This window comes from Papio anubis, chromosome 4 (assembly GCF_008728515.1).
Source record: "Papio anubis isolate 15944 chromosome 4, Panubis1.0, whole genome shotgun sequence".
In the NCBI taxonomy this organism is placed as follows: domain Eukaryota; kingdom Metazoa; phylum Chordata; class Mammalia; order Primates; family Cercopithecidae; genus Papio; species Papio anubis.
This window is the reverse complement of record NC_044979.1, coordinates 171,753,813-171,778,419: the sequence shown is the minus strand read 5'-3', so window position 1 is coordinate 171,778,419 and position 24,607 is coordinate 171,753,813. Positions and strand designations below refer to the sequence as shown.

General features: G+C 45.9%; 1 protein-coding gene and 1 non-coding gene across 2 annotated transcripts in view; one reads left to right on the top strand and one right to left on the bottom strand.

The window, feature by feature from the left end:
• DOP1B (DOP1 leucine zipper like protein B) overlaps positions 1 to 24,607 on the bottom strand; it is a 125,696-nt gene that overhangs the window by 4,423 nt on the left and 96,666 nt on the right. The window contains exons 24-35 of the mRNA XM_021935528.2: positions 20,892 to 20,947; positions 18,399 to 18,503; positions 18,235 to 18,301; positions 11,433 to 11,577; positions 10,764 to 10,843; positions 9,835 to 9,944; positions 9,564 to 9,710; positions 7,577 to 7,638; positions 6,629 to 6,757; positions 1,138 to 1,274; positions 473 to 528; positions 78 to 239 (exon numbers count right to left, since the gene is read on the bottom strand). Coding sequence (XP_021791220.2) covers positions 78 to 239; positions 473 to 528; positions 1,138 to 1,274; positions 6,629 to 6,757; positions 7,577 to 7,638; positions 9,564 to 9,710; positions 9,835 to 9,944; positions 10,764 to 10,843; positions 11,433 to 11,577; positions 18,235 to 18,301; positions 18,399 to 18,503; positions 20,892 to 20,947 — 1,256 coding nt within the window. The remainder of the gene's footprint in view (positions 1 to 77; positions 240 to 472; positions 529 to 1,137; positions 1,275 to 6,628; positions 6,758 to 7,576; positions 7,639 to 9,563; positions 9,711 to 9,834; positions 9,945 to 10,763; positions 10,844 to 11,432; positions 11,578 to 18,234; positions 18,302 to 18,398; positions 18,504 to 20,891; positions 20,948 to 24,607) is intronic.
• LOC116274800 lies at positions 23,075 to 23,179 on the top strand. Its single transcript, XR_004183572.1, has one exon. It is a non-coding gene; the product is annotated as a small nucleolar RNA U13 (small nucleolar RNA).

The window sequence follows — 24,607 nt, the reverse complement described above, 5'->3', positions numbered from 1 at the left end:
AAAGCAAGTGAAAGTGCTTAAAAGGAAAAAACAAAATCTCCTGCTTCAAAAAGGACACATGATCCTATCTGACTTACATTTGAAATAATGGCATCTTGTCAGGTGGAAAAGAAAGCGCTGTGTCCAAGAATTTGCAAGCTGAAAAATACAAGATGAGTTCACTCTGGGGTATCTCCCCCAATGAATGTCCATTTGCATCCGGGACTGAACCTTTCGTTCTGTTTACTTTGTTGTTGCTTCTGTAAATTTGCAAAGAAACGCTTGTTATAAATTCATTCAGAGCTGTTATAGTCCATTCACCTATGACATGTCCCTCAGAATAATTTTCCTTTTAAGAAATGTTTGGAATAGCTGGTCCTTTCACAAGTACTTCAAGAAAACAGCATTTAACATTAGATAACCATACATCTAAAGTGATGTCCTTTAATCGTGACCATCTTTTCCTCCTGTGCACAGATCTTGTACTGCTTACCTCAATGACTCATCTTCGTCTTTTAGATCTTCTTCAAGCTGTGTGAATGTCTGAATCTGAAAACAAAAAAAGCATTCAAGTTACTATCTGAGAGAGACTAAACCTATCCAAATTTTTTTTTTTACTTATTTTAAAAAATCGATTAATTTATGAATGAATGAATAAGATGGGGTCTTACTCTGTCACCCAGTCTGGAGCACAATGGTACAATCATGGCTCACTGCAGGCTCAATCTTCTGCAGATGTAACTTCCCACCATGCCTAACTAATTTTCGTATTTTTTTGTAGACAAGGAGTTTCATCATGTAGCCCAGGTTAGTCTCGAACTCCTGGGCTCAAGTGATCCATCCACCTTGGCGTCCCAAAGTGCTGGGATTATAGGCATAAGCTACCACGCCTGGCCCAAATTTATAGTATATAAAAAAACTAGTAAATATTATCCAATGGTACAAGTTAGTTGGAATTACTGACAGGGTGAGAGATCAAATATGATCATAGGGTAAAATATTCTCTATTTAACCAAGAGCTAACCATGTGCTACCAACCTGATTAAAAATAACTTTTAGATAAAATGGGATAGATATGAAATAGTATGTTATATGTTACCGAAAAAGCATTTTAAAAAGCTCCAACCTTGCTTTCAAACTTACAATACTTGTACTCACCAATTCAGAGACCATTATTGGCCACAATGAAGTCAAATGCTGAGGAGATATTCTTAGCAGCAAAACTCTGAAAAAAAGAAACATCTGAGCAGCAACTGTGGATGTCTGTCCGACTCTGAGATTGTCTGTCAGGCGTTCTAAGGAGAGAAGATTTTAGAGATGTCACACAAATATGCAGTTTAAGGTTTCTTATCAGACAAAGAAAAATAAAATTGTGACTGTTCTGACATTCTGGTAAGAACCCAGTGTAAGGAATGAGTGTTACAGGCCAGGCTCAGTGGCTCGCGCTGTAATCCCAGCACTTTGGGAGGCCGAGGCAGGCAGATAACAAGGTAAGGAGATCGAGACCAGCCTGGCCAATATGGTGAAACCCCGTCTCTACTAAAAATACAAAAATTAGTTGGACGTGGTGGTGGGTGCCTGTAGTCCCAGCTACTTGAGAGGGTGAGGCAGAAGAATCGCTTTAACCTGGGAGGTAGAGGTTGCAGTGAGCCAAGATCACACCACTGCACTCCAGCCGGGGTGACAGAGTGAGACTCCATTTCGAAAAAAAAAAGAATGTTGGTGATGCTTTTGTGCAACTAGTCTACCCCAGCCCTCGTCTTTGTGAAATACAGCAGTTCATGGCTCTTGCCAAACCTCAAAGGAAATGATTCCCATGGGCTGTCCCCCTGCCACAGCTGAGTAGAAAGACATGAATATCTGTCACCAGAAATCCATTGGATGACCAATGGCCACTTAAAATGTTCTTTTAAGAATATGAATGAGGAGACACAGAAACCAAGCAGCCCATGGTGAGGGATGGATTTACACAATCATATGGACTGGCTGGCAGACAACACCGTATTTTGGGGGTGGTAGGTGGGAAGTGGAGCAAGTAAATATAATCGATTTATTCAGCAAGGTTTAAACTTGATGGCCATGACAAAAACTTTAATCCCTATGGAGGGAAAAGTGTTTCAAATAACTCTCTAGCCCCTAACACTTCCCTGCTTCTCCCCTGAAATGGTAGTTTGTAGAATGAGACTTTTTTTTTTCTCTCATAGCTTAAGATTTCCTAGGAATGTCACAAATTGCTACAGCAAACAGCTAAATGGTAGGCATGCTAGCTAAGATCAGTTGTAGTACATTAGAACATTAGTATATTAGTAATAAACTTTTCTTTTTTTTTTTTTTGAGATGGAGTCTCACTGTGTTGCCCAGGCTACAGGGCAGCGGAGCAGTCTCTGCTCACTGCAACCTCCGCCTCCCAGGTTCAAGCAATTATCCTGCCTCAGCATCCAGAGTAGTTGGGATTACAGGTGTCTGCCACTATGCCCGGCTAATTTTTTGTATTTTTAGTAGAGACAGGGTCTCACCATGTTGGCCAGGCTGGTCTTGAACTCCTGACCTCAGATAATCCACCTGACTTGGACTCCCAAAGTGCTGGGATTACAGGTGTGAGTTGCCATGCTCGGTCAGTTTTTTTTTTTTTCCTTCTTTTTTCTTTTTTTTTTTGTTTTTTTTTTTGAGATGGAATCTTGCTTTGTCACTCATGCTGGAGTACAGTGGTGCGATCTCAGCTCACTGCAGCCTCTGCCTCCTGGGTTCAAACGATTCTTATGCCTCAGCCTCCCGAGTAGCTGGGATTATAGGCACCTGCCACTATACCCAGCTAATTTTTGGTATTTTCAGTAGAGATGGGGTTTCACCATGTTGGCCACACTGGTCTCGAACTCCTGACCTCAGATGATCTGCCCTCCTTGGCTTCCCAAAGTGCTGGGATTACAGGCGTGAGCCACCGTGCCTGGCTTTGACCTTTCTTTTTTGTGGTAAGAGCACCTAAAATCTACTCAAGGTCTTGGCAAATTCCCAGTACATATGCAGTGTTATTAATGACAGTCCTCATGTTGTACATGCCTTCTCTAGACGTACTGATCCTACATAATTGCACCTTCGTACCCTTTCACCTACACCTTCCCAGCCGCCGAAGACATGAGACTGCTGTCACTCTGAGCCGAGATGTACAGAGCTGCTCAGCTCCCACCCGTGCACCACCTTCTCCTCTGCTACTTGATGGTGCGACAGTGTCCGGGGAAAAGGACCCCAAACGGTATTCCAGGAGAGAAGCGTTAGAAATTCTCCACTCCTGCTGCTTCTTTTTTTTTTTTTTTTTTGAAATGGAGTCTCTCTCACTCTGTCACCCAGGCTGGAGTGCAGTGGCGTGATCTCGGTTCATTGCAACCTCCACCTCCAGGGTACAAGCAATTCTCCTACCTCAGCCTCCCGAGTAGCTGGGATTACAGGCACCTGCCACCATGCTTGGCTAATTTCTTGTATTTTTAGTAGAGGTGGGGTTTCACCATGTTGGCCAGGCTGGTCTTGAACTCCTGACCTCAAGTGATCTGCCCACTTCGGCCTCCCAAGGTGCTGGGATTACAGGCCACTGTGCCCAGCCTCCTGCCTCTTTTAATTGGGCCCAGACTATTTACTATGGGACACGTCTTGGGAGCTTCTGGATGCATCCACCTCTCTGAGGCAGATGTGGGCATCATCCCTCCACAGGGCATCTCCAGGCAAGTTCAGTGTCCTCCAACTCTGCCAGAGGACACTCTGAGTGCCATCAACCCAGGACTCAGCGGGGCTGGGCCTACCAACGGACGTCCTGGGGACAACAACATGTAGGAAAGTGCTCTGTAAACTGTCAAGTTCATCAAAAATGAAAATGGGGCAAAAGGCTTATTTTTTAAAAAACGTATAGTATTTCTAGAAATACAGCACTTGAGCTATCCAAAATGAAGCATATTTATTTAGAAATTCTTCTTTCCCGGCCAGGTACAGCGGCTCACGCCTGTAATCCCAGCACTTTGGGAGGCCGAGGCAGGTGGATCACTTGAGGTCAGGAGTTCGAGACCAGCCTGGCCATCATGGTGAAACCCCGTCTCTATTAAAAATACAAAAATAAGCTGGGCATGGCGGCGGGTGCCTGTCATCCCAGCTACTGGGAGGCTGAGGCAGGAGAATCACTAGAACCTAGGAAGCGGAAGTTGCAGTGAGACAAGATTGTGCCACTGCACTCCAGCCTGGGCAACGGAGTCAGACTCTGTTCCCCCACCCCCAAAAAAAAAAATTTCTCTTTCCCAAGAGCTCAAAACCTACCTCTGTTTTAAGTCAGCATTCTGCTGACTTTATTATATATATGAATATACAATATAAGCAAGTATATTATACGTTATATAGTATAATATTTAATATTACTATTTATGGAATTAGTTATTAGTTATTACAATCATGTCAATATAATACAAATATAATAATTACGTTATAATGTCATATAATTATATAACATTAATATATCATGTAAAACATGTTATATATGCATGTTATATATATATGGTGCGATATATATGTATATTCTATTATATTGCCCTTGCTTGCTCCCTCTCAGAGAAATAATTTCTCAGAATTGCTGTTTAAACTCTACCATGGTCAAATTCTCCACACCCCTGTTTGAGCATGACTGTTGTCTATGTTTGAGCATGACTGTTGTCTCTCTTTTTATTTTTTTGGTTCTAGCTTCTATACACCTAATGCTGTCTCCTTAGCTATCTGGGCCTCCTCCCAAATTTGAGAGGAGTGTGAGATGGGGTAGAAAGAAGGAACAGGGCTGGGCGCGGTGGCTCATGCCTGTAATCCCAGCACTTTGGGAGGCCAAGGCGGGCGGATCACCTGAGATCAGGAGTTTGAGACCAGCCTGGCCAACATGGTAAAACCCCGTCTCTACTAAAAAAAAACCACAAAAATTAGCCGGGCATGGTGGTGGGTGTCTGTGATCCCAACTACCTGGGAGGTTGAGGCAGGAGAATCACTTGAACCTGGGAGGCGGAGGTTGCAATAAGGCGAGATTGTGCCACTGCACTCCAGCCTGGGTGACAGAGGGAGACCCTGGCTCAAAACGAAAACAAAAACAAAACAGAATGTCAACTTTGCCACCTGAACATTTTATGAGAAGGAAAAAAAACAAAAACAAAAAAGAAAACCCTGACAATCATGTATAATACGATGATGTCGGCAGTAATAATAACAATTTATTATTATTATTATTTTTGTGTGATGGATTCTCTCTCTGTCGCCCAGGCTGGAGTGCAGTGGCACGATCTCGGCTCAGCGCAACCTCTGCCTACCGGGTTCAAGTGATTCTCCTGCTTCAGCATCCCCAGTAGCTGGGATTACAGGCGTGAGTCACCACACCAGGCTAATTTTTGTATTTTTAGTAGAGACGGGGTTTCACCACACTGGGCAGGCTGATGTCAAATTCCTGACCTCAAGTGATCCACCCTCCTTGGCCTCTGAAAGTGCTGGGATTACAGGTAGGTATGAGCCACTGTGCCCAGCCAGCAATAAATTATTTTTGATGCAGTCAAAGAATATAGTGGGGATGAAGAAAAAAATTGTTAAGGAAAAATTAGATCCTTCTCCAAAATCTTGCCCCTTCCCTGGCCTCAACTGAAGGTGCTGATTAAGGGAGTACTATAAACACCAAGTATCTTGACTGCAGGAGGACTCTAGCAAGAGATAGTGCTGAGGAAGTATTATTCCTATACTGTAGTCAGGCTTTTAAAAACTAATAAAAATTAATAACACTGTAATTGATTTTATTAGGTATTTATTTAGAGACAGAGTTTTGCTCTTGTTGCCCAGGCTGGAGTGCAGTGGCGCAATCTTGGCTCACTGCAACCTTGGTCTCCTGGGTTCAAGTGATTCTCCTGCCTCAGCCTCCCAGGTAGCTGCAATTACAGGTGTAATTGCAAGTAGCTCCCAAGTAGCTGCAAATACAGGCACCATGCCTGGCTAATTTTGTATTTTTAGTAGAGACGGGGTTTCACTATGTTGGTCAGGCTGGTCTCGAATTCCTGACCTCAAGTCATCCACCCACCTGAGCCTCCCAAAGTGCTGGGATTACAGGCATGAACCACTGTACCTGGCTTATAATTGATTTTAAAATAAAGTTTCAGATTTACCAATATACTTCTGAAGTTCTATAACTCTGCAGAATACTTGTTTTAACACGTGGTAATCATGCCAAAGCACGCAGTAGACCCCTCTAGTACTTAATCATCTCAGCCCCTCATGGGTCTATCTGTATGCGGCGGGGTGAGGGCAGGTCAGCTGTTGCTGTGGTTTGAATGTTTGTCCTGTCCAAAATGCATGCTGAAATTTTATTGTAAATGTAGTATTACTGGGAAGTGCGGCCTTTAAGAGGTGATTAGGCCACATCATGGATGGGATTGGTACTGTAATAAAAGGGCAGGTCAGCCCCGTCTTGCTCTTTTGCCTTTCCACCTTCTGCCACGGGATGTCGCAGCAAGAAGGCCCTTGCCAGATGCCAGCCCTGAATATAGGACTTCTCAGCCTCCAGAACTGTGAGGCAATAAATTTCTGTTTTTATAAATTCCCCAGTCTCAGGTATCCTGTTACAGCAGCATAAAACAGACTAAGACAGCTGTCTTACCTTGTATCAGTGGAAGGTAAAGGTGGTATTGATCAAGTTCTCCACTGAAGACAGCAAAAGCCTGGCGTTTTAACAGCATGGCTTTCTGTTCAAAACTTGAGAATAGTTTCAAAGAACTGCTCTGCATGTCTAGAATAAATACAGCAAATATGTTTTACTTAGTGAGAAAACCACAATTGGAGGTAAGTGACGGGAAATTCATACTAGCGTAATTCTGTATTCCCTGGTGAAAAATAATGATCTTTATTAAGTAAGGACATGAGATTATTGTTCCCATGTATATTTAAAAAAAAACTTCTCTTTTTATTTCTTATTTGAGACAGGATCTCATTGCCCAGGCTGGAGTGCAGTGGTGGGATCAGCTCATTGCAGCCTTGACCTCCTGGGTTGAAGTGATCCTCCTGCCTCAGTCTCCCAAGTAGCTGGGACTACAGGTGTGTGCCACCATGCCCGGTTTTTTGTAGAGATGGGGTTTCACTATGTTGTCCAGGCTGATCTTGAACCCCTGGGCTCAAATGATCTGCCCACCTCAGCCACTCAAAGTGCTGGGATTACAGGCGTGAGCCACTGTGCCCAGCCAATACTTATTTCTTTAATGATACTTAATGATAGTGCATGAGAAGGGATCTGAGGTGTAGAAAAGTCCTCCTAGTAAATTATGGAAATTACTTTCAGCACAAATGTTCAGATGTGAAGCTAGATGCTTTCAGCAGTATTTCTCCACTAAAAACTATGAAAAAGGTTGTCACGGCATTCTTGTCAATAAATTGCAACTGGAAAAGACTCATTTATTTAGTTCTGCCATATTATGAACATCACATTACAGTCTTTGTGGCTTAGACAGCACCATAAAAGTATGAGTAGGGTTCGGAAAGACATGATAAACGCTGGTTCTATTGGTATTGATCCTATCAAGTGTGAGTTATGCAAAAGTAACACAGAACTTACTCATTAAATCCTTAAACATTGTTTTCTCATGAGTCAAAAGATGGTCAATAATGGACTTCCAACTGGATATTAAAGAAAGCAAAATCAATTAAATTTGCAGTGGATGATAGTTTGATTCAAAACATTAAAAAAACAACATACCCTCTTAAGATATATTAAAAACTGCTTTCTGTGCCAGGTGCAGTGGTTCACGCCTATAATCCCAGCACTTTGGGAGGCCGAGGTGGGTGGATCACCTGAGGTTGGGAGTTCGAGACCAGCCTGAGCAACATGGAGAAACCCCATCGCTACTAAAAATACAAAAGTAGCAGGGCGTGGTGGCGCATGCCTGTAATCCCAGCTATTCGGGAGGCTGAGGCAGGAGAATCGCTTGAGCCTGGGAGGTGGAGGTTGCGGTGAGCCGAGATTGTGCCACTGCACTCTAGCCTGGGCAACAAGAGCGAAACTCCATCCCAAAAACAAACAAACAAACTGCTTTCTGAAAAGAAGTTAGTGATAGAAATAAATAGTTTACATATAAAAGAAAGCTACATTAAAGCTTTTCATTTATAACACTAACATAGGGAATGAATAATGACTTTTTCCAGTTTACCACAAAGAAACAAATTGACAAGGCACTCTGGCTTTTTCAAGGGTTATTCTTAAATATGTTCATACAGGATGATATTCACCCAGTTGTGTTGATGAAAAGAGTGGGGCAGTGAAGACAAATACCACCCTTAGCTATTCTTTCCAAATGGGCTACCCCAGCAGAGCAACAAGATCACATGGAGGGAGGCCACAGGGCCACCAGCAGCCCTCTGGGGGTGGCCATGCTTTCATGCCATACAAAAAGGTTCCCAATCTCTACCCTCTATTGCTGAGCCTTCCTGTCATTAATAAAGGAGTAGCTTTCTTTCTGGTTATTTTCAGACAGGGCCCAGGGTCTTGCGCTGTCACCCAGGCTGGAGTGCAGTGGCACAATCACAGCCTACTGCAGCCTCAACCTCCTGGGCTCAAGTGATCCTCCTGCCTCAGGCTTCCATGTAGCTGGGACCACAGGCATATGCCAGCATGCCTGGCTAATTTTTTTTTGATTTTTTTTTCTTTTTTTGTAGAGATGGGGTTTCACTTTGTTGCCCAGGCTGGTCTCCAACTCCTGGGCTCAAGCAATCCTCCTGCGTACGCCTCCCCAAATGTTGGATTACAGGTATGAGTCACCACGCCCAGTCCTGAGTGATTTTCTTGATCTCAGGAAAAGGCCCAGGAGCACATCTTGCATCTGAGTCTCAGTGGATCTCTGCCTGGCTACTGCAAGATCTCAGTAAGAACTTGTGAAGTATTCAGCCGAGAAGTGGGGTAAAGACACCCCCAGGGTCACCCAGTGGGCTCTATCATCTTAACACTGGCCAATTACTTTGTGATTACAAGACAAAGCAGTATTAGACAGAACAAGTATCACTGGAACCCCAGGTTATGCTGTTTATTTATTTGAGATGGAGTTTTACTCTTGTTGCCCAGGCTGGAGTGCGGTGGTGGGATCTTGACTCACTGCAAACTTCACCTCCCAGGTTCAAGCAATTCTCATACCTCAGCCTCCCGAGTAGCTGGGACTACAGGCGTGCGCTGTCATGCCTGGCTAAGTTTTGAATTTTTTAGTAGAGACAGGGTTTTGCCATGTTGGCCAGGCTGGTCTCGAACTCCTGGGCTCAGGTGATCCACCCACCTTAGCCTCCCAAAATGCTGGGATTGTAGGTGTGAGCCACCATGCCCAGCCAAGAAATAACATGCTCTCTGAATTAAGTGAAATTCCTCTTTGTACTTTAAAAGACTTAATCCCTTTCCCGTGAACCACATGGTCAACATGTGAGCCTGTGACAGGGACGTCCTGTTATCTGGGGTGACGCTATGGTTCTGCTTCTATTTCAGGAATGAGAATTATGTAAACCAAAACACTGTTTCCACCTGAGGATCCAGAGCACATTGTTATCAGGACAGCATCTCTTACTGAACACAAGAAGTATCCATCTGAAAGAAAGCAGGGTCGAGAAACAGTTCCAGGACCTCCTTCCGCCAGGCTCGTTTGGTGTAGGCATAGCCACTCAGGGAGCTCAGCAGCTGAGCGCCAGCCCGGAAGCTGGGAGCATTGTAGGCACTGAGTGGGAGTGGGAAGAAAGAAGGGTCAAGGTCAAGGACTGTGCAAGGAAAACCACTGGATTCATTTCTCAAGACATATTTTTCTGCATATGGGTGGGAAGAAATGGCGACGATGACGTTACCTGTGGTTGCGTAAGTATGGAAAAACATAGTAAAGCAGACGGGAGATTAACGGCACAGCTTTCTCCTTCTCGTCACTTCGATAAACCATGTCCAGGAGGGAAGCCAGTACCTAAAAGAACAAGACCCTAAGAAAACAGAAACTGGCTGGGCGTGGTGGCTCACACCTGTAATCCCAGCACTTTGGGAGGCTGAGGTGGGTGGTCACTTGAGGTTGGGAGTTTGAGACCAGGCCGGCCAACATGGTGAAACCTCATCTCTACTAAAAATACAAAAATTAGCCAGGTCCTGTAATCCCAGCTACTCAGGAGGCTGAGGCAGGAGAACTGCTTGAACCCAGGAGGCAGAGGTTGCAGTGAGCCGAGATCACGCCACTGCACTCTAGCCTGAGTGCAGACTCCAGAGCGAGACTCCATCTCAAAAAAAGAAAACAGAAAGAAAAAAAAAAAGAAAGAAATCAGAAACCCTCGGAAGCAAGCGACAGTAAGAAGTGCAGTCATGGCCGGGAGTGGTGGCTCACGCCTGTAATCCCAGAACTTTGGGAGTCCAAGGTGGGTGGATCACGAGGTCAGGAGATTGAGACCATCCTGGCCAACACAGTGAAACCCCATCTCTACTAAAATACAAAAAATTAGCTGGGCGTGGTGGTGTGCACCTGTAGTCCCAGCTACTCAGGAGGCTGAGGCAGGGGAATCACTTGAACCCGGGAGGCGGAGGTTGCAGTGAGCCGAGATTGCGCCACTGCACTCCAGCCCGGCAACAGAGCAAGACTCTCCACGGTGCAGCTTGAGGCCAATGCTGCCTGATGGACGAGCTCACCTGGGAGGGTGCAGCCCACGCTCACTGGCACCTGAGAATGAACAAATGTCTTTGCAACAACTTGTGACGGCACTTATTTCCATAAAGGATGACAGGTCAGGTGTGTATTTACCTCTGCCAGGAGAGAGAGGGCTTGCACGCTGTACACGGAAGGGGCGGATGAAGACACCATTGCTGAAGTTGCAGCAGCATCTGTGAACAGAAAGAGGCATTTGTGTGTTAACTATGATGGATGGGTCACCATTTACTGTCCCCAAAAGCACTGCATGAATGTGAGCCATCAGCTCCCACCTTTCACACCAATTGTGTCCATATGACTCAGGTACTCCTCTCTGTTAACATTCAACATTTATTTATTTATTTATTTATTTATTTATTTATTTATTTGAGAAGAGTCTCACCCTGTCGCCCAGGTTGGAGTGCAGTGGTGTGATTTCAGCTCACTGCAGCCTCCACCTCCCAGGTTTAAGCAATTCTCCTGCCTCATCTTTCTGAATAACTGGGACTACAGGCATGTGCCACCATGCCTGGCTAATTTTTGTATTTTTAGTAGAGACGGGGTTTTGCCATGTTGGCCAGGCTGGTCTCAAACTCCTGGCCTCAAGCGATCCTCCCGCTTTGGTCTCCCAAAGTGCTGGGATTACAGGAGTGAGCCACGGCATCCAGCCTATCTTAAATACTTTCTTTCTTTTTGTGGTGAGAACACTCAAGATCTCTCTTAAGGAAAAGCTAGAACCACCCGCTGACCAGAAGCACCATCCGCTGACCCGTCTCCACCTACCATATAGGTCCTCCTCAGCATCAGATTCTTCTAGAGAGGCCTGAGGTTGGGCCTTCACTTCCAGATTTCTGCTTAGCCAGCTGGTTTGCTCCAAGGAAGAGCCAGCAATGTTCCCCACAGCTTCTAGGATTTTCTGAGTGATTTCCTGAGAATAATCAGGAGGACGGGGAAAGGAAGTTAAATAAGGAAAAGAATGTTAAGTGCCTAAAACAGCACTGTCCAATAGAAATAAAATGCAGGCAACTGTGAGCATATATGTAACATTAAGCTTTCTAGGAGCCACATTAAAGGTAAAAATAAACAGTTAAATTAATAATATAGGCTGGGTGTGGTGGCTCATGCCTGTAATCCCAGCACTTTGGGAGGCTGAGGCTGAGGCAGGGGGATCCCTTGAGGTTAGGAGTTCGAGACCATCCTGGCCAACATGGTGAAACCCGGAGTCTACTAAAAAAAAATACAAAAATTAGCTGGGCGCGATGCCACATGCCTGCAGTCCCACCTACTCGGGAGGCTTAGACAAGAGAATCGCTTGATCCCGGGACACGGAGGCTGCAGTGAGCCAAGATCATGCCATTGCACTCCAGCCTGGATGACAGAGTGAGACTCCGTTTCAAAAAAAAAAAAAAAATTAATAATATATTTTATTTAACCCAATATATACAAAATATTATCAACATGCACTCAATATAAAAATTATTAATAGGCTGGGCATGGTGGCTCATGCCTATAATCCCAGCACTTTGGGAGGCTGAGGTGGGTGGATCACCTGAGGTCAGGCGTTTGAGACCAGCCTGACCAACATGGTGAAACCCTGTCTCTAGCAAAAATACAAAATTAGGTGGGTGTGGTGGTGTGCGCCTGTAATCCCAACTACTTTGGAGGCTGAGGCAGGAGAATTGCTTGAACCTGGGAGGTGGAGGTTGCAGTGAGCCTAGATCGTGCCATTGCATTCCAGCCTGGGCAACAGGAGCAAAACTTTGTCTCAAAAAGAAAAAACAAAAACAAAAACTATTAATGAGATTTTGCATTCTCTTTTGTGTGTGCCCTAAGTCTGAAATCCAATGCATATTTTGTACTTACAGCACATTCAATTCAGACTACCACATTTTTTTTTTTTTTTTTTTGGGAGGTGGTGGGCAGGACAGGGTCTTTCTCTGTCAACCAGACTGGAGTGCAGTGGTGCAATCAAGAATCACTGCAGCTGGGCGTGGTGGCTCATGCCTGTAATTCCAGCAGTTTGGGAGGCTGAGGCAGGTGGATCACAAGGTCAAGAGATCGAGACCATCATGGCCAACATGGTGAAACCCTGTCTCTACTAAAAATACAAAAATTAGCTAGGCATGGTGGGGTGTGCCTGTAATCCCAGCTACTTGGGAGGCTGAGGCAGGAGAAATGCTTGAACCCGGGTGGCAGAGATTGCGATGAGGCAAGATAGCGCCACTGCACTCCAGCCTGGTGACAGAGTGTTGCGCGAAGTCAGGGACCCCAAACAGAGGGACCGGCTGGAGCCGCGGCAGAGGGACATAAATCGTGAAGATTTCATTTTAATGTGGACATTTATCAGTTCCCAAACAATACTTGTACAATTTCTTATGCCTGTCTTTACTTTAATCTCATAATCCTGTTATCTTTGTAAGCTGAGGATGGACGTCTCCTCAGGACCACGGTGATAACTGTGTTACCTGTACAAATTGATTGTAAAACATGTGTGTTTGAACAATATGAAATCGGTGCACCTTGAAAAAGAACAGAATAGCAGTGATTTTTAGGCAACAAGGGAAGACAACCATAAGATCTGACTGCCTGCAGAGTCGGGCAAAAACAGCTATATTTTTCTTCTTGCAGAGAGCCTATAAATGGATGTGCAAGTAGGAGAGATATTGCTAAATTCTTTTCCTAGCAAGGAATATTAATATTAATACCCTGGGAAAGGAATGCTTTCCTGGGGGGAGGTCTATAAATGGCCACTCTGGGAGTGTCTGTCTTATGCGGTTGAGATAAGGACTGAGATACGCCCTGGTCTCCTGCAGTAGCCTCAGGCTTATTAGGGTGGGGAAAAACTCCACCCTGGTAAATCTGTGGTCAGACTGGTTCTCTGCTTTGGAACCCTGTTTTCTGTTAAGATGTTTATCAAGATAATACGTGCACTGCTGAACATAGACCCTTATCACTAGTTCTGCTTTTGCCCTTTCCCTTGTGATCTTTGTTGGATCCTTATCAGTAGTTCTGCTTTTGCTCTTTGTCCTGTTATCTCAGAAGCATGTGATCTCTGTTAGACCCTTATTAGTAGTTCTGCTTTTTGCCCTTTGTCCTGTTACCTCAGAAGCATGTGATCTCTGTTAGACCCTTATTAGTAGTTCTGCTTTTTGCCCTTTGAAGCATGTGATCTTTGTACCTACTCCCTGTTCTTACACTCCCTCCCTTTTTGAAACCCTTAATAAAAACTTGCTGGTTTTGAGGCTTGGGTGGGCATCACAGTCCTACCGATATGTGATGTCACCCCCGGTGGCCCAACTATAAAATTTCTCTCTTTATACTATCTCTCTTTATTTATCAGCTGGCCAACACTTATGGAAAACAGAAGAACCTACGTTGAAATACTGGGGGTGGGTTCCCCCAATAACAGAGCAAGACTCCATCTCAAAAAAATAAAAATAAAAAAGACTGACTGCAGCCTCAACCTCCTGGGCTCAAGCCATCCTCAGGCTCCCGGGTAGCTGGGACTACAGGTGCATGCCACCACATCTGGATAATTTTTAAATTTCTTGTAGAGACGAGGTCTCCCTGTGTTGCCTAGACTGTAGACTAGACACACTTCAAGTGCTTAACAGCCATCTGTGGCTAATGGCTACTATACTGGCCAATGTAGGTAGTAAAATATACAGAGATTGCAAGTCATCGCAGCATGTCATGAAAAAGCCATAAATTGTATTCAGTGGTTTGGCTTTCTGGTTTATCTAGGACCACGGGTTCTTCCTAGAAATGCATCTTTCAATAATATAACAAGAAATAAAGGTCAATAAGTTAAACTGACTCAGTGGGGTAAAGTGAGGAGTCATCCACTCTCAGAAGTATGATCAGTGAAGAATCTGGTTAGTAGCTAGAGAGACAAACTTGAAGCTGGCTTCTGAGCCAGTGTCATCAAGTGTCATCAGCTAAGAGTGGCTATAATCTTTGACATCTGAGAATTTTATAATTCTGATCTCAACTGTGCCACAAGGTTCCCAGGCTCAGCAGTTGTGTTGAGGCGTGAAGCAGGGCACACCTGCCTGCTGGGTGGGTGCGCTCGAGGGAACAGGCTAATCGGCTAACTTAGGCAGGGCTGGGTGTGAAGGGCAGAAGGAAAGTCAGGAAAAGGGTTTAGGGGCTTAGAGGAGTTCCTGTAAGGACTGATGAAAGCACTGAGTGGATGAGTGTGATATTGTGGAAATGTTTTTGGCCTTTCTCCCCATTTCCCAGCTATAACTCCTAAATTCCTTGGATTCTCCAAAGTAATATGTGTCTTTTTGTATGCTACTGAGATGGCTGTGGCTGCGGTCCCCCAGATAACTTCAGCTCCCCAACCTCCAGGAAGGGGAGAAGGGTTAAAGGTTAAATTGATCAGCAATGACCAATGATTTAATCCATCATGCCTATGTAATGAAGCTTCCACAAACCCCAAAGTAACTGGGTTTGAATGAGCTTCTGGATGGCTAAACATGTGGAGGTTCCTAGAGGGTGGTGCCCAAGGAGGGCATGGAAGCTCCGTGCCCCTTCCCAAGTCCCTTGCCTAATCATCGATTCATCTGTATCCTTTCTTTTTTTTTTTTGAGACAGAGTCTCGCCCTGTCGCCCAGGCTGGAGTGCAGTGGCCGGATCTCAGCTTACTGCAAGCTCCGCCTCCCAGGTTTACACCATTCTCCTGCCTCAGCCTCCCGAGTAGCTGGGACTACAGGCACCCACCACCTCGCCCGGCTAGTTTTTTGTATTTTTTAGTAGAGACGGGGTTTCACTGGGTTAGCCAGGATGGTCTCAATCTCCTGACCTCGTGATTCGCCCGGCCTCCCAAAGTGCTGGGATTACAGGCTTGAGCCACCGCGCCCGGCCCATCTGTATCCTTTCTAATCTCCTTTATAATAAACTGGTCAGCCAGGTGCAGTGACTCATGCCTGTAATCCCAGCACTTTGGGAGGCTGAGGCGGCCAGGTCATAAGGTCAGGAGTTCAAGACCAGCCTGGCCAACATGGCGAAACTCTGTCTCTACTAAAAATACAAAAATTAGCTGGGCATGGTGGCAGGTGCCTGTGATCCCAGCTACTCGGAAGGCTGAGGCAAGAGAATCGCTTGAACCTGGGAGGCGGAGGTTGCAGTTAGCTGAGATTGTGCCATTGCACTCCAGCCTTGGCAACAAGAGTAAGACTCCGTCTCAAAATAGATAAATAGATAAATAAATAAATAGATAAATAAATAAATAAATAATAAAATAAACTGTTCAATGTGTTTCCTGAGTTCCATGAGCCACTCCAGCTAATTAACAGAACCCAAGGAGTGAATGGGGGAACTCCAATTTAGAGCTGGTCTGTCAGACGCACAGATGAAAACACTTGGGGCTTGTGATTGGCATCTGAAGGGGTGGGGCAGTGTTGTGGGACTGCGCCCTCAACCTGCGGGATCTGAAGATATCTCTAGGTGGAGAATGCCAGAATTGAATGGAACTGGATGACGCCTATCTAGTGTCCACTGCAGAACTACTAGCTTGGTTGCTGGTGGGGAGAAATTCCCACACATTTTGGTTACGAGGTCACCGAAGTATTCTATGTTACGAGACTGTGGTAGGAAAATCACACTTTGTTTTTTTCTATATCCCCAGTGGGGAAGAAGTATAGGGTGTGGCTCAAAATAGTAGGAAGGAATTAGTGTTGGGGATGCTAGGTGTCATGAGACAGAAAGAAGCAGATGCCACCTGGTCCCCTCAACCAAAAGGAGCAGAGAAGAGGCGTGCCAGCTGCAACAACAGAGGGAATGTCTGTGGCCAGAGCCCTCTCCAGGCAGGCTGAAGAGAGAGGGGCCTGCTACAGGCAACAGGCCACAAAAGCAGGGAGGGCTCAGGTGAGCAAGTGCTGTCCCGGCACCTGGACGGGCAGCATCGGCACTGTAATGATGTTTTCTTCTCTGGCTACAAGTCAAGGCCAAAGGAGGAGGCACCGGAATTTTCCAATTATGCTTTATGGTATTTTTTTTTTTTTGAGACCAAGTTTCATGCTTGTCACCCAGGCTGGAGTATAGTGGTGAGATCTCGGCTCACTGCAACCTCTGCCTCCCAGGTTCAAGTGATTCTCCTGCCTCAGCCTCCCGAGTAGCTGGGATTATAGGTGTGCGCCACCACGTGTGGCTAATTTTTGTATTTTTAGTAGAGGTGGGGTTTCACCATGTTGGCCAGGCTGCTCTCGAATCCCTGACCTCAGGTGATCCACCCGCCTCGGCCTCCCAAAGCGCTGGGATTGCAGGTGTGAGCCACCGTGCCCAGCCTACTGTGCTTTATACAGTACTTTTGTGATTCAGAACTGCGGACCTGAGGCTGTTTCTGGATATACCTTTCACAAATGCCAGGGATCATAAAGATTAGCAGTAGTATCGCCAAGGCTATAAATATGATAGAAAAGCCAACTGAATCAAGGTCTATAATGGTTTGCAAAATAGTGATTATCCCAACTTCATCATAACTTCCATATTTATTAGTTGGCACTCCACTCTGAATTTTCCTTCTCCTATGGATGGGTTTTATTTTTCAGTATTAAACAAATTTTTATGAGCATATATTACTGTTATAATGGGAGATAAGGCATTTAAGGAAAGAAATCCATGTATGGAGGCTGGGTGTGGTAGCTCACGCCTGGAATCCCAGCACTTTGGGAGGCCGAGGCAGGAGGATCACCTGAGGTCAGGAGTCTGAGACCAGACCAGACAACATGGAGAAACCTCGTCTCTATTAAAAATGCAAAAAATTAGCCAGGCGTGGTGACGTGTGTCTGTAATCTTGGCTACTTGGGAGGCTGAGGCAGGAGAATTGCTTGAACCCAAGAGGTGGAGGTTTCGGTGAGCTGAGACCGTGCCACTGCACTCTAGCCTGGGTGACAGAAATTCTGTCCAACCTCCCACCCCCCCACCAAAAAAAAAAAAAAAAAAAAAGAAATATCCATGTATGGAGATAGCTTCCTTTTTTTTATTTTTTTGAGACAGGGTCTCTGTTGCCAGGCTGAAGTGCAGTGGCACGATCACAGCTCACTATAGCCTCAACCTCCCAGGCTCAAGGGATCCTCAGCCTCCCGAGTAGCTGGGACTATAGGTGTAGCTACCACACTAGGCTAATTTTTGTATTTTTGTAGAGATGAGGTCTCACTATGTTACCCAGATTGGTCTCGAACTCCTGAGCTTAAGCAATCTGCCCGCCTCAGCCTCCCGAAGTACTGGGATTACAAGTGTGTGCCACCGCGTCCGGTGCGAGATAGATTTCTAATTCCACTTATGTTTCACAGTGAGGTCCACATACATCTGCATACAGCGTGGAGGGTGAGGGGTGCAGCTGTCAGTTCCACAAACGATTGCTCAAGCATTACACAAGAACCTTCATGAGAAAACCTGGGCCACAGGTCTGACTGAACTCTCCAGAGACAGCGAGGGGGGAAGAAAGACTTGAGAACAAGTGCAAAGCTAACCTCAGATTCTGTCCAACGTCTCTTGCCTATCTGCTATCTGATATCCCCAAAGGAGGACAGCACTGCTGGGGTAATATCATTTGGCTGAACCTCTTTTGTATACAAACCTGCAGGTCTTTTAGATCCTTCTTGTTTTCCAGGTTGGGAGTTCTTGTTACAAAGTCATTCAGCATGCTGTCGGGAGACAGTCAGCTTCAGATTAAAAATGCCGCAGAAATAAAATATATGCCAAAAGAAAATATTACACAATGACAATGTGGTGACATGATACCTGAGAAGCAGAAAATACCCAGGTGGGGCTAGATTCAACTGTACAGACTCCTTCAATACTCCCAACAGTGAAGAAAAGTTCTCTTGCAAGGCTGGTACTGGAAGCCTGTTTTTTAAAAAGATAGGAAAAACACTTAACCATGAACAGGTCAAAATACAACATTTATTTATAAGCACATTTAAGATCCTGGCGGTTGGAAAGCAAAGGGTAAACAGCACACCCCACCGACCTTTTTTTCTTTTTAAAAAATTACAACATACACAAGCTAAACTTTGGTATTCTGGCGAGCACTTGGAGTTTGGGAACCTGAAATCCTACTGCTGCCTGGTTTCCTTGTCTGTAAAATAAAAGCCTTAAACTAGATGATCAACCTTGATCTCTCAGGCCTTTCCTTTTTTGTAAGACAGAGTCTTGCTCTGTCGCCCAGGCTGGAGTGCAGTGGCGTAATCTCGGCTCACTGCAACCTCTGCCCCACCGAGTTCAAGTGATTCTCATTCTTCAGCCTCCCGAGCTGGGATTACAGGCGCCTGCCACCACACCGGGCTAATTTTTTGTATTTTAGTAGAGATGGGGTTTCATCACATTGGTCAGGCTGGTCTTGAACTCCTGGACTCAAGTAAATCCACTTGCCTCGGCCTCCCAAAGTGCTGGGATTACAGGCGTGAGCCACCGTGCCTGGCTGATCTCTCAGGCCTTTTTGAGCTGATATTCTGCTTCCCTAAAGTGGCTGGTAACAGAGCATCACCTGTCGGAAGGCTGCAAAGCATTAGGTCCCGGGACACTCACCAGGAAACTGGCCTACCCCCCTCTGTAGCTCTCAGGATGAGGATTCTGAGATGACTGCTCCAAAGCGAGACAGCGCAGCTCAGGAAGTGAAAGCTCAGACTGCAGTCAGAGTGTCCCAGGTCCAAGTCCTGGTTCTCCAACTTACTACCTACTGTGTGACCTAGGTGGTTCCTCCTCGGCAAAAGGAGGAAGACCAAATCTAACCTGCAGCTGCTGGGAAAGCTCGACTATCCCTTAGGCCCCTACAGTCAACATTCGCCAGCAACACAACATATATTAGCTGTCATAGGAGGGAAGTGACGGGCTCATCTTTAACTCCTGGAGGAAAGAACGACAATGATGTTCACGGGGGAAGTGGTCTGAATTTAACCCCACCCTGGTCATCTACCAGGAGGCCTCGATTTACCATCCTGCAACTTCAGAATGTGGTGAGTAGGAATAACCACAGAATGTTAACTGTGAACCAAGGAGCCTGTGCCTGGTTGTCGGAGTTATTTATAGTGAGACTCCTGATGGCTATGTAGGGATACTGAGGCTTCCCTGAGAAGTGGTCTATACCTCCCTCACCCCCTCTTTTTTTTTTTTTTTGAGATAGAGTCTCATTCTGTCCCCCAGGCTGCAGTACAGTGGCGTGATCTCAGCTCACATCAACCTCTGCCTCCTGGGTTCAAGTGATTCACCTGCCTCAGCTTCCTGAGTAGCTGGGACTACAGGCATGACACCACCAAGCCCTGGCTAATTTTTTTTGTAGTTTTAGTAGTTTGGGGTTTTACTATATTGGCCAGGCTGGTCTCAAACTCCTGGCCTCAAGTGACCCACCCACTTCAGTCTCCCAAAGTGCCGTGATTATAGGCATGAGCCACTGCACCCAGCCCCCTCACCCTCATTTACAGCAACACAGAGCTGCGCCTGGGATGCGGCCATTGTAAGATCTGAATGAGGTCCAGTAAAGCTTATTTTTCATCCATGGGGAAAAACCTGGGGAATCCTCTTTAATGCTCTGTTGGCTAAGACACCTAATACCTATATCAACTTAGCAAATCAAAGCCGAGACCTCTCCGCGTCAAACACGGGACGGCACACTGAGAACGTCACCAGATTTTTTTTCTTTTGAGACAGAGCCTTGCTCTGTCACCCAGGCTGGAGAACAGTGGTGCGCTCTCTGCTCACTGCAACCTCCGCCTCCCGGGTTCACGCCATTCTCCTGCCTCAGCCTCCCAAGTAGCTTGTATTTTTAGTACAGACGAGGTTTTACCATGTTGGCTAGGCTGGTCTCAAACTCCTGGCCTCAAGTGATCGGCCTGCCTCGGCCTCCCAAAGTGCTGGGATTGCAGGCGTGAGTCACCACGCCCCGCCCATTTCTCCTTTTTCTGAAAGAGGTCTTTAACACTTCCCTATCTGTGTTTTTTTTTTTCTTTTTCTGTATCAATTTAATGCAAATCTGAGCCTTTTAAAGTTTAATAGGCCTCACATAAAGCTTTGCTCATATAAAGTGTTCGAGATACAGTGTACAGATTTTAAGATGTTAACTCTCTGGAGAAGGAAAAGTACAGATCAATACCTCGGGAAGAAATGATGACAACTTTAAGATATTTTCTGAACTGTGGTTCTCTAGTAGTCTAGAAATAAAACCAGAGATATTATGCATGCTCACTGCCACAGTATCTGTATTTAAGGAAGTTTTTAGAGGACGGGAGACTATATTACCTTTGGAGAAAAGCATAGCAAAATTGCAACACAGGAATGTCCACTAGGGGCGATTTCTGAAAATGAAAGTAAAATCAATTACTCCGGGTTGGTGGGAAATAAGGCTAAAAAGAATTCAGATACAAAGTGAAACAGATCTATAGCCTAACAAAGCAAAGGTTTTCGACTAAAGAATCTTTCAGATAAAACAACAGACATGACAGTGCCCATCATGTACAATTAAAATAAGTGTGTCCTAGGAGCCCCCAAATCATTCGTGCCCCCTTAGACTTCTACAGTGATCTCCCATCCTGTGTACCCCCTTTCCATGCCAGGCATCAGGAAGCATTTAGGGAAAATCAGTATTGTAACTGAACTTCCCCAAACAGAGAGCTAGGGCCAGTGTTGACTCCAATGAATGCACATGATTACCAAGAGACAAGACAAAATTCTAATTCTTTTGCTTCTTTCTCTCTTCTCTTTTCTTTTCCTCTCTCCCTCCCTCCCTTTCTTTCTCTGTCTCTTTCTCTTTCTCTTTGACACAAGAGTCTTGTTCTGTTGTCCAGGATGGAGTACACTAGTGCAATCTCAGCTCACTGCAACCTCTGCTTCCCTCGTTCAAGTGATCCTCATGCCTCAGCCTCCCAAGTAGAGCCACCATACCCAGCCAAAAAATTCTAATTCTTAGTTTAGAAGATTACTTCAAACCCAACCCAGACAGTTTCCCCAAAAACCCTGTGGCTGGAACTACTTGGAAACAAGTTCCAAAACACACGTTTTCCCCGCTCCTTGCTTGTAAAAAGCTATTTGCAGCTATTAATTAACTAAACTAACTACAAAATGTAGTTTTGTTATTTGAACCGCCAAAAACCAGTCAGCTAGATAAAATCCAGTTCCTTTATAGCCCAGGAAAGACTAGAAATTGCAGGTATTTGTAGAAATTCAAGTAATGTGAAGGAACACAACCTAAAAACACTCGCTCTGGCTGTCACAGCCTCTGCAGAGCTGTCTGCAGGACAGCCCCTCGAAGAACCCCTTGGTTCTACGGCCACCAAGCCTGCAGTGGCACAGACTGCCCTGTGGCGTGTCATTCCCACTTCTAACATTTATGGACAAGAGTGAAAAGAGGCCAAGTGTGGTGGTTCACGCCTGTAATCCCAGCACTTTGGGAAGCCAAGGCGGGTGGATCACTTGAGGTCAGGTGTTCAAGACCAGCTTGGCCAACATGGCGAAACCCTATCTCTACTAAAAATACAAAAAAATTAACTGGGCATGGTGGCGCAAGCCTGTAATTCCAGCTACTCAGGAGGCTGAGGCAGGAGAACCGCTTGAACCAAGAAGGTAGAGGTTGCAGTGAACCAAGATCACGCCACTGCATTCCAGCCTGACTCCTGACAGCCTGGCTCTCTTTTTGAGAGCGAGACTCCACCTCAAAAAAAAAAAAAAAAAGGCGGGGGACAGTGGCTCACACCTGTAATCCCAGCACTTTGGGAGGCCAAGGCCAGTGGATCATGAGGTCAGGCGATCGAGACCATCCTGGCTAACACGGTGAAACCCCGTCTCTACTAAAAATACAAAAAATTATCCAGGCACGGTGGTGGGCACCTGTGGTCCCAGCTACTCAGGAGGCTGAGGCAGGAGAATGGCGTGAACCCGGGAGGTGGAGCTTGCAGTGAGCTGCGATCAGCCTGGGCGACAGAGCGAGACTCTGTCTCAGAAAAAAGAAAAAACAAAAAAAAACGAAAGTGAAAGGCAACAGGACGACCATACGTTCTTGGGAGATTGGGAGACCTGGGCCAGATCCCCAAGAAATACTGTGGGAGTCATTGGGGTCCTTTTACATTTGGTGCCTTAAGCACTGAGCCGGCTCCGCAGCCCGGCCTCGCCGTGGTGTTACTGAGCCGGCTCCATAGCCTGGCCTCGCAGTGTTGTTATTTTTTAGGATGGCTTCGCTTCTATTCTCTCTTCTTTGCCAAGCTAGAATATAGGAGGACTGAGGGCAGGAACTGTTCTTTTCACTATTTAGCCTCCACCACACCACTCAGTGCGCATAGGGCATTGTCAATCAACACTGGAATGAAGGAAGAGACCAGGGGCTGGAGGATAACCAGCTGGGTGACGTCCAACGGCCAGGCCCTCGGGGCCTGGACATTTCTATAGGGGGCTGCCCCGCGTCATATGCGAGGCTGAAAAAAAGTCTTCTGGTCCATCTGTAGTTCATGAGTGTGATGATTGGGTGTTCATGTGCACGTGTGAGATGTGCCACCCTCAAGCCTTGTTACAATGGTCGGCACATGACCTGTCTGATGTGAAAAAAAAAAAGTATTTCTTTCGTTTTGAGACAGGGTCTTGCTCTGTATTGGAGTGCAGTGGTGTGATCTTGGCTCAATGCAGCCTCAACTTCCCTGGCTCAAGTGATTCTCCCACCTCAGCCTCCCAAGTAGCTGAGGCTACAGGTGGGTACTACCATGCCTGGCTAATTTTTTTTACTTTCTTTCTTTTTTTTTTTTGGAGAGTCAGCCCTGGTTTTACTTTGTTGCCCAAGGCTGGTCTCTGAATCTGTCTAGGGCTCATAAGCAATCTCATCCTGGCTTCGGTCCTGTCCCAAAGTGTTGGGATTACAGGAGTGCTGTGCAGACAGACCAAGAAGAATCTGAACAGGCAGGCCCTACTGGGTTTCCCCAGTCACTGTATTAAGTATTAGATCACATTCTTTTTGTCCAGTCACATTTCGACACGGTTGTCCATGCTTTAGTCATGCCCATCCAGTGAAGTTTTCATAAGAGGCCCAAGAGGACTGGGTTTGGTGAGCTTCTGGAGAGCAGAGCACATGAAGGTTCTGTGCCCACGGAGGGTGTGGGAGCTCCGCACCTCTTCCCCCATGCCTCGCCCTATGCACCCCTTCATCTGTATCCTTAGTAGTGGCCTTTATAATAAACCAGTAAACGTGTTTCTGGAGTTCTGCAAGCTGCTCTGACAAATTAATTGAACCCAAAGAGGGGGTTCGTGGGAATCCCAACTTGAAGCTAGTCAGTCAGAAGTTCCAGAGGCCCGGACTCGTGACTGGTGTCTGAAGTTGAGGGTGCTCTTGGGACTGAGTCCTTACCCTGTGGGATCTGACACTGTCTCCAAGCAGATAGAGTAGGAATCGAATTGGAGGACACCCAACTGGTGTCCACTGCGGACTCAACTGCTTGCCTGCTGGTGGGGAGAACTCCCCGCATATCTGCGGTAAGAGGTCTTCTGTGTTGATTGTTATGTTGTTGAGGGAGGACACAGTTGAGTTTCTTTTTTTTTTTTTTTCCCAGATACAAAACTGTGTTAGTCCTCTTGTGACTGGCTTACTTCATTCAACTTAATGTCTTCAAGGTTCATCCATGTCGCCAGGCGCGAGGGCTCACGCCTGTAATCCCAGCACTTTGGGAGGCCAAGGCGGGCGGATCATGAGGTCAAGAGATCGAGACCATCCTGGCCAACAGTGAAACCCCATCTCTACTAAAAATACAAAAAATTAGCCAGGCGCAGTGGCGGGCATCTGTACTCCCAGGTACTCGGGAGGCTGAGGCAGGAGAATGGCATGAACCCAGGAGGCAGAGCTTGCAGTGAGCCAAGACTGTGCCACGGCACTCCAGCCTGGGCAACAGAGTGAGACTCCATCTCAAAAAAAAAAAAAGGTTCATCCATGTTAAGGATCTGACATCCATGTTGTAGCACGTGTCAGAATTTCATTCCTGTTA